This window comes from Charadrius vociferus, unplaced genomic scaffold, assembly GCF_000708025.1.
Source record: "Charadrius vociferus isolate BGI_N301 unplaced genomic scaffold, ASM70802v2 scaffold332, whole genome shotgun sequence".
NCBI lineage: Eukaryota > Metazoa > Chordata > Aves > Charadriiformes > Charadriidae > Charadrius > Charadrius vociferus.
Genome location: NW_009647418.1, coordinates 2,795,082 through 2,805,031, shown reverse-complemented (window position 1 = coordinate 2,805,031; position 9,950 = coordinate 2,795,082). Strand labels below are relative to the sequence as shown.

The window sequence follows — 9,950 nt, the reverse complement described above, 5'->3', positions numbered from 1 at the left end:
GTGATGGCGGAGGCGTCTGTAAGGGACGGTCCCCTCAGAGCGACCCGCGGGCTGCGGTGACCGCACACCCCCGGGGCTGAGGCGGCCCAGCCCAGCAGCCCCCTGGCACCGGGGCGCAGCGCATCGTTAAGATCTGAAAGAGAAGATGACGAGGCGATTCCTGATCTTTTATGTTATTGTACCAATAATAACCCGCTTGGCGGCAGGACTGGCAAACTGGGAGCGGGGTCTGGTGGCCTCTGGGCTGTACAGGTGGCGGGGTGTACGGGCCTGCTGCAAGGGGTTGGTACTGTGCTTCTCGGAGGGTGGGTTTCTTGCAAAAGGGTGGAAATAGGCGAAGTGGAAGAAAAAAAAGGAAGGGAAAGGAAGCAATAATAAATAAATAATTAAAAAAGTACAAGTGGGAGGGGAGGTGCGAAGCCAAAGTAAAAACTTGAGTGCAATCATGTCTTTTTGCAAAAGGTATCTGTAGGATCCCGTTTCCTTGGATTTGGCACAAACAACTGAAAACGTGGTGCAGAGACCCTCCTCGGTGTGCACGCTGCCTCTGGTGCTTTTCTAGGTCTATATTAGTGCTGTTTGCTCGTTTTATGCCCTTTTTCTATGTTCTCATCATACATGTGTGGGTGGACACCCGAAATGCAGTCAATGACCTGCTGCCTGCCTCTGCGCTCGGTTTCCAAAGAAACCTGCTCAGATCCTGCGGTGGTTGGGGATTTCTGCTGATTTAGCAACCATCAACCATGATCCCCATTGCGACCCTTCAGCTCCTCCAGTGAGGTCTGCGATTGTGCAGAGATCAAACACGTGTTGTGGCAGGCCTTGATAATCTTGAAGTACAACAATAATAAGTGTCGTATAAATGTCACAGGAGTTTGTTATATCTGTAGTAAATTTTTCTCAGATTCTAGCATTTGTCCACAATCCTATGTAATGGCATCTTATGTTACAGGGAGCCTGCAGGATTCTGTATTACAGAAAAAGAATCGCATCTCAGATCACAGTTTTAATTCTGCGCTGGATACATGCTGAAACTTTCCAGTTCACCACAAGGTTGGAGTATTCCCTACTAATAAAATTATTTACCTTTCCCACGTGAAAATAAGCTCTCCACCTTTGCAGTTACTGTGTCATCTCAGCTCAGTTTATCAGAGAACCACCCCTAAGATGTAGCTGCATTTCTTTAGGGCTTGCTCTGCTCATTAAATCACACTCTGAACCAAGTGTGCTCTGAATTCTTACAGAATTCATCAGTACTTATAGAATACATCATAAATTGTAAATAACCCCTAAAACTATTAATTTCACTCCTGAGCTATAAGCCTCAAAAGAAAAGAAGAAAGCACTTAATATGACTGGTGGATATTTGCCCTGGGCTATAATTTTGCAGCCCGATGACAGGTTCGTTAGGGCCGTGGTCTGTGTTTCTGTGGGCACTGCATGTACAAAGGCAGGAAATGTGCGTTTCCCACTCAGAGCCAGGCTGGCCCTGGAGCTCTCCTGGAACAGCTTTGCACCGAGGAATCACCAGACCTTTATTCAAAACTTTCTTGCCTCTTCCCTATACCTCTTCACAAGGAACAATTCTTATGCATGTTGAAGCTGTGTACAGTTATAACCCCAAAAGATTTATTTCAAAGTCTTTTAGCTAAGATGTGCTAATTATTAATATTCATTGAAGAGATCTGTTTCTTTCAAACAGTAACACCAAAGGATTTCATTAAACACAAATAATGTGAGTGTAGCACGGCTGGCCATACAGCTGGTTCTAACAGTATTTAGTGTTGCGCTGTTACAAAAGATTTCAGAATTACCTGTAATCTCTTTCCACCTCCTGGGAGATTATAGCTGTAATCTCGTTATTTCAATCACATCTTTGTGAATAAAAACAAAGCAAGGTAAGATAACAGCGTTGGTTTTTTTTTACTAGAACTAGAGAATTTGTTTATTATAGTGTATATAATTTTACTTCCTAAGAGTGGAAGCTGCAGATTTTAGTTATATCTGTCAATTTTAAAAGAACTCTAATTTCTGATTTAGGAGTCATAAAATAAAAAATCACATAGTATATATCACTGTCTATTGTCCTGAGTGACTTAAATTTCCATATCCATGTTCTTGGCATTCGTTTTATTTAACTGTCAACTTCTCTTTTGGTTTTCAGGCTTTTTGCAATTTTTGTTTCTACAACTAAAACGTGCTCCTAAACGAGATTTCTTGGGTAAAGCATTTAGAGAGGGAATTTTAAGAGCCCAGAAGACCCCTGTCAGCTTCCTGCTCCTCGGCCTTGGACAGGGAGAGGGGGTCTGATCAGCTGGCGTTCCTGGCATCCCACACCTCACCTGTCCTGCCCTGCGCTAGGAGCAGCTTGTGCAGCTCAGCTGAAGCATGGGGTGAACTCCTCAGAGTGCATACCCTGGGATGCGTTTTTTTCTGGAGCCTGGTTTATCTCAGGAGAGCCTCTGTTCTTTCTGCATATCTTTCCTCCTGGCCTGCTAAACAAACCACATGTGCTCTTCGGTCAACAGCTAATTAACCCGGTCACATACACATACTCGATTTCAAGAATGCCTCCCTACCCACCATAGCAAACAAAACCTGGGCAGTTGCCCTGTCTACTTCCCCATCCCTCCCTTTGCTCCCACAGCTTGGATGGGACTTTGATTCAGTTTATCATTTTACAGAGGCAAGAAATGCTGCTGTGCAGGTTTAAGCAGGCTGCTTAAAGAGGGTTTGGGGCTTCCTTGAAATGGGCACCTTAGACACAACTTACCCAAAAAGTTAAAATGTACAGAAGGACAGCAGTGCTTTCATGCAACAGCACCACTGTCTTACCTGCATTACCTGGGCCAAGAGCGTTGCACGGGCTTGTCCTTCTTCATCTGCTTTTGAGCATAAAGTTGGTCAGTTGGTCTTCTCTGTCCTACCCCCGAGCAGAAGGCTGGCCTGGAGGAGGCTCATGAGGCTCCTTCCCTGTTTCCCAGCATCATTGTATCACTCTGGATTTCTGGAGCAGACAGCTGCTCTAGATTTTAGCCTATAAAAGCACGTCTCACTTGTGTCAACACATGATGAATGGTGTCTTTCCTCTGAATTTGAATATTTTAAGAACATTTTTTTAGGTATCTTGCAAATTTAACCTTCCAGCTTTTGAATGACTGGCTTTTGCTGCTAGAGATCTTCTCAGGCCTTAGCACAGCAAATCTACAAATATGAAATCTATTTCACCTTTACCTTAATTAATCCCAAGCTCATCAACCATTCACTTCCAGAAAACATACCAAAGAAATTGAGTTAATAAATCAAGTTAAAGATCACAGTAAAATTGTGACTGACTGTTCATTTGCTGTTAAATTTTGTTTGAGTACATGTAGTTATATATGTACAGTCACATATGAGCTCCTTTCCTTCTCCCTCTAGACTATTTCTGAGTGCAGATTCCATTCATTCTTTTCTCTTACGGTAACTGAGGCTGTTTCCTTAGGTGCTTTCCCCCTGTCCTAGATATACTAATTCTTTCCAGCACAGTGCAAACAGGAAAGGACAAAATATAAATGTGGATGAGTCCCTATTCCAACATCAGGTAACAATAAGCCATGATAAATAAAATAATTGGCACATGTTTCAACTGGAAATTGGTACTGCTGATTCATCTTGTGATCTGGATTAATTCCTCAGTTAAGGGCTTTAAGTGAGGCATTAGCTTGAGTATGGCCAAATTTATCTGCTTCCATCTTCCTACTGTGATCTGCCTGTTTTAAAACAATATCAAGGGTCCTGCAAAGCCCTCTGTCACAGTTATGCAGTAAATAATTATCAGTTTTTGGTAACTTCACTAATTAAAACAACCCTACCTTTGAACAGTCTTGTGACAGGTAGTTAAGTAGAGAATTAGCTGTAAATCTGCAGCGAAACACACTCATAGGGAGAGGGTATCTCATAAGCATCAGCTTCAACAACTTCAATGCTTCGACATTTCAGATAACCTAGAGTTCTCACTTTAGGTTGTTTTGATGTAAAACCAACATGGTTTTTATCTTGAGAGCTGCTCCCAGCAAAAAGGAGGAAAGAGTTTTAAAGAAAAGCTTTCCTGTAAGGCTGCCTCTTAAGCAAAAGTCAACCAGTGAAGTTTACATCTCAAATCTTTCACTTCAATTCCTCCTAAATCCAGTAATAATAATTCTTAAAAACAGAGCAGTGGGGAAGCTCCTTCAGCGCTGCACCCACTCTGTGCTCATCCAGCTAAACCCGAGACACGCTTGGTTGGAGTCCAAGACCCTCCCACCGCTTCCTCAGGCTTTTCTTTTGAATATGGCAGCAATAAAACACACATCTGAGCATCCTACTTCCACAGTATGTTGTTGTCACATTCTTCACCTTTAAAGAATTCCAACATATGTTTCTCTAAATGTTTTTTCTCTATTTATTCTACAAAGTTCCCAGAATAAACTTAAATTATTGATTCTGACAGTTTTCGGTTGGTTCGGGCATTTCACTTGGGTGATTCCCCAAGCTTTGTGGGAGCAAACTCAGCTTGGAGCAGCTGTCTCCTTTCATTGCAAAAATGATCGGTTGGTTTCAGATGTAGAATACCGAGGTCCTTTGGGTTCATTTAATTTAAAAAAATCTTACTCTTTAGACTGAAAAAAATTAAGGTGCATCATATGTCATGAGACCCTGCTCTACAAATGGTGTATTTCTGGGCATTTTCCCCACACGTGCTCCCATTGCTTGGTTTGCTCTTCAGTGTGTCCAAACTGGAAGAAATTGGAGAGCTAAAAGTTCATTGAAACAAATTGTATTGGCAGTATAATGGGCTGAATTAAAGCATAACTTACCCTGACCGATTTAACAGCTTCCTTTCAGTCTTAATAAATGTAAGGTTTAATCAAGTGCCAGACAACTGAAGCAACAACTGTCTGGACAGCAACAGAACTGAAGCCCTGTCACACCGCAGTGGAGGAGGCTTTGCTGGAGCTCCTCGGTGGCAGTGACCAACGTCTATGAGAGTAAAATGGAAAAAAATCAATTAAAAAAAAAAAGCCAAGAAGGAAAATTGGGACCATATTTCAGATAGAAAGGCCAGAACAAGGGGAATTGCATCAAGGAAAAACCAAGTTCTCCTCCTAGCCCATCCTAATCTGGATTATGACCCTACTTTTCACAGTGGCCTCAATGTTGTGCCTTGAAACGACTGCTGTTGGGAGAGGAAGAGGATTTGATTGAGGTATTTCTGGGTCAGTTCAGGTTTATAGGCTTCAGCTGAATTACATATTCTATGTATCTGACGTCCTATGCAAAAATTTTCCATACTTCTTAGTTATTAACAAAGTTCCTTCTCTAATAGTGGAATGACAGTTTTTAAATAAAATTTGAGTTCAGCGAGTCAAAAGAACTTTCTGATAAAGCTGCAAATACCATCAGCTTCTTTTCAAGATGGTCTAATTTTGCCTTTCTTGTGAGAAGAGTACACTTACAATTATCCGCTTTGTACCCTTGGAGTACAAAAAGGTACAGAATTATAATAATGAGTGACAGAATAATTAAGTATAATTCAGATGTTTGTACCTGGACTAAGAAAATGGTAGATGGGAATCACGCATGGTCTCTTCCCAGATAAATGGCTCTGTAAAGCCTCCTTGGTGCAGCCAGGAGAGTCTGCGAGGGCAGAGGTGCTGATAATCCACTCTGGGACCACGGGGATAAAATAACAAACACACAGAGACTGGGAGCAGAGGGATTTAAAATAAGTGACCCAGAAACAGAGGCATCACCAAGTGTTTCCCTCCATCTCATCCAGATATAGAGATTTTTGTAGAGGCAGTTTTCAGTCCCAATTTGTGAATTTTAATTTGTTGCTAAATTATTTTGATCCTTTTAAAGTTATTGCATCTAAAATGGTTTCAAATGTATACTGAGTTTCAAATATGTATATAACTTCTGGTTAGCAAAAGCTGTGGTTAGGTGATGCATAGTTTGGACTTGCAGGTCAAAAACCTTGGACAGCCTGCACTGTTTAAAAATAAACATGTGAAATTGTCTGAATTAGCTAATTATTTTAATTAACAAATTCTCAGTTAAGTGCAGTGCAATATAGGGGCTGTAATATTCAAAATAATTAGTCCTTTTCCAGAAGGGGCTATTTCTGGTTGTAATTTAAGGCTGTACTTTTTGGGCTAGAGTGAGCATTTTTAATTCTCCCTCATGGGTTTCTCTTGTTTCCTCCACAACCCCCTGTCCCCCACTCCAGCCCCATACAACTGGCCACAGTAACTAACACAGTAACAATTGTCTTCAGTAACTCTTAGGCACTGTCCAAAACCAGAATGTGTTTACGTGAATGAGTGTGAATAAATCCTTCCTGAACATCTTAATCTCATTTTTAATAACAAGAAATATTTTATCTTCTATAAGTATTTCCTAACTTGGTCAACTTCCATAGTTTTCTGTCTGGTTTACCTGCTTAAAGAAGTCTAGAAGTTCCACCTCTCCTGTCTCTCCGGATTTAGGGAGATGCAGACCCACCTGGCTGCTTCAGCATATCCCCTGCAGCCAGGGAGGAGAGGCTGGGACAGGCTCGCCGGTGGCTGCCATCTTCTCAATTCATCTAATCCAGCACTAGAAATTCCGTGTTTGTATTTTCCCATGGTACAGGTCTCCCTCCATGATTTTCACGCCAGCTTGCATGTTGGATGTAGAGAACTTCTTCTCACCCTCCAGCTCATTTTCCTTCTCCACCTGATTTCCCAAGGGATGATGTTGAGTCCTCCTGCTCCATGACCCTCACACGTGTCATGGGAAATGGAATATTCACCTTCAGTCACACTCACACTTGGAATAAGTCCAAGGAGGAGAGTTTTTTCTTCTCCTGCCAATACTGAGCACAGCAGAGACAGTCCTGGGCGAAGCAGCCTTACAGTTTCATTATTTGCTGTATTCCCTGTTACTCAATGTTACTCACCATCAAACCTGAAAGATCTTTCCCTGCTTCCAGTCAAAAATTGCACATTCCACGGTGGTCACCATCCCTTCAAAAGCACCCTCTTTCCTACCAGAGCATGAGCACGGCATTTAAGCCACTTTCAATGCTACAAACATTGAAGATGGCAGATGAACACCCACAGGGAAGACAGAGCTGTATCTCATCTCCGAAGAGGCAGGTGGTTTTTTTCAACCTGATTCCCCACCTAACTCAAAATTGTTACCATCTAGTCTGCAGTGTTGTGCACAAAAAATGTGGTAAAAGGATGAGAATAAACAAATTAGTTTGGCTCATGGGAGTGAGACAAGAACTTTGGTTTTATACTTGAAACATGGTCAGCTAAGTACCCGTTAGGCAAGATTATCACAGACACCCACAAGGCCACAATGACAATCCCTGCTCACCGTGGCTGTGGAAGAAATGCAATGGCTGAGGGAATTACAGGGGAGAAATGTCAGGTTTATTCAGATTTCTGTTTTGAGACCAGTGATATGCATTTTCAGGAGGCTTCTCCTTTTTAGAACTGACTTGTTTGTTACCTACCAGTACCGTAATTAGTGCTTTCATTTCCAGGCTTCTGCTGCTGCACATGTAAGCAAACCAACCAGAGATGAAGCACTCATTGCTTATCAGCATTCTATATTCTGCTGGATAATCCTTAACTCGAAGACACGTTGCTCCAGAGAACGTCATGCGCTTGGTGGCTCCGTGGAGGAGCCCAGCTCTGACTGCATCCCTCATTCTCACCGTGGGACATGCGGGATGAGCCCCCATCCCACCAGCATCTGTCTCTGCTCGCAGCCGCTCAGTTCTCCAGCTCTCCCGTCCGCTTTCCCGTGACCCTTTGCGCAGGAGTTTGGCAGAGTTGCTATGACGACCCTGCCAATGCAGCCGGCAGCACCCAGCCAGCACCAAGCGCAGGTTGGTGTCCATGGGGTGTTTTTCGGAGTGGGGGGTGGCAGGAAAGCATGGGCCAAACTCGAGGGTGCTTTGCAAATCGAGCACGTGGGCTTTCCCCATTGTGCACTCCCGTCGCTGCTCTGGCATGGTGCTCTCGCTGGAGAGGAGCAGAAAAGGTGCCCTGAGTATCCTGCTTGCAGCCACTGCCACAGTGGCAAGGAGGGACTGGGAATGGCTCGACTGCTCTGGAGTGTGCCGGCAAAGGGACCCTGGCACAGGGGTCAGTGCAAGGGGTGACAGGGTCCTTGGGGCTGAGCAGTGGTCAGGCAGGGTGCTTCTGTGCAGACAGAGCTGGTGCGGAGGTCACACAACGGGATGTGGTGCAGTGGCAGGCAGGGTGCTGCCAGGTGCAGTCAGTGGCCCCTTCTCTGCAGCCAGTTGAATTTTCCACCTTGCTCTTCATTAAGTTAATATGTACAGCTGGAAAAAAAGTGTACTTGTAGCTAAATTGCATTGCTCTGAAGTCCTGTGAAGAGCCAGGGGGAAAAACCGGGCTTCCTGTAGGGCCGTGCAAACTAAAGCTGCATTTTACCAAAGACCTGACAAAGCTCCAAGGTGAGAGCATAGACCAGAATCTGGAGACTCTGGGACTCTCTAATATCCTCATCCCCAAGAGCAGTGGTGGCAGCAGAGACGCATGGGAGCAGCAGCCTCTAGCCGTCAGCACTGAAAGCTGCAGCTGCTGTTAGGAGGCTGCAGCTGGAGCGGTTCTGCACCACCTGCCTCTTGCTGCCAGCCCCTCTGTGCCCTTGTAGTAGGTGGTTAAAAACATCCAGGGCAGTGAATACCAACTGCCTTATCACTTACGCAAACCTGGCATCACCAACATAAAATTTGGAAGGGGATTTAGCAAAAAATGGTGGCTCTGGATGGCCTGTATTACCCCGGGTCCTCTGAACGGGCTGTGCCTCTGCGGGCACAGTGAGCAGACAGCAAAGAGCTGGGGCTGCCCCCACAGCTGGGAATTCTCCCTGGGGTTTTTAAATCCTAAACTTTGAGCTAAAGAAGTAGTGAGATGCAGTGGAGGGACAGTGATGGTCCCATCTGTGAGGGCAGTGGGGAGACATCCCTTCACAGCCGCAAGACGCTTGGAGGTCATGGCTGGTGTCAGGGCGGGTGCACATAGCTGTAGGTCGGCTCTTCTCCCCCAGCAAGGGAAGGACAGACGTGAGCGAGCAACTCACCAGCCATTGGCAAATATTGGCGAGATCCCCCTCTCTGGTGGCTGCAGCCCCCAAAGGCGAGGGAGAAACTTAGCAGCTGTGGTGTATCCTGTGTTTGCATTGCAGAAAAACCACCCTCTGCAGCGGGCTGTGACTCCATCATACCAAGGGAGAAATCCTGCCCTCAGTGTCCTCAAAGCAAGGTGCTCCCAGGTAGGTAGCATGGCCAGGGGACTCCACCTGCCAAATCCTCTTCTGTCCTCACAGACAAACCCGTTCCCAAAACATCTGCTTCTAAATTTGGCAACATGGTGGTCTTCATCTTCGCCCCTGTCCTTGAGGATGGTGGAGGAGGTGCCTGCGTTTGACAGACATAGGGGAAGCAACCAGCCAGGAATCTGCTCTCCAGCCCCTCTCCTCCCACTGCAGCCTGGCAGGAACCTTTACTGCTTCCCGGTTCTGAGCTCACAATGCAGTGCCCGGGCAGGTCCCCCGGCCCTCCCTGCACTCCCCCGGCCCTGCCCGCGCCCCCCACAGCCCCCTGGTAAGGAGCCACATGGAATGCACACAAAACAACACAGCTGCATTTTGGGGAGAAGGCTCATCATGGACACAGAAGTACTTTTCTTTAGCAATGATATCCCCCCAAAAAGCTGTTGAATGACTCATTTTCCACAGCTATATGGAGAGCTGAGGATGAATGCTAACTGTATTTTCTTAGTTATAATTTCCAGGTTTTATTCCCTAGCAAGGACCCAAAGCACCTTCCTTTCCCCTCTCCTCCCAAGCTCCATGCTTTCTGTCTACACCTGGCTCTCTTTTTCTCTGAGTTTCGGTATGGTTGG

The 9,950-nt window shown here is 45.1% G+C and overlaps 1 protein-coding gene across 1 annotated transcript in view; it reads right to left on the bottom strand.

Moving 5' to 3' along the window:
* TMEM120B (transmembrane protein 120B) overlaps positions 1–8,002 on the bottom strand; it is a 22,691-nt gene extending 14,689 nt beyond the window's left edge. Inside the window, exon 1 of the mRNA XM_009880343.1 lies at positions 7,526–8,002. Within this exon, the coding sequence (XP_009878645.1) occupies positions 7,526–8,002 (477 nt within the window). The remainder of the gene's footprint in view (positions 1–7,525) is intronic.
* Positions 8,003–9,950: the final 1,948 nt, after the last annotated feature.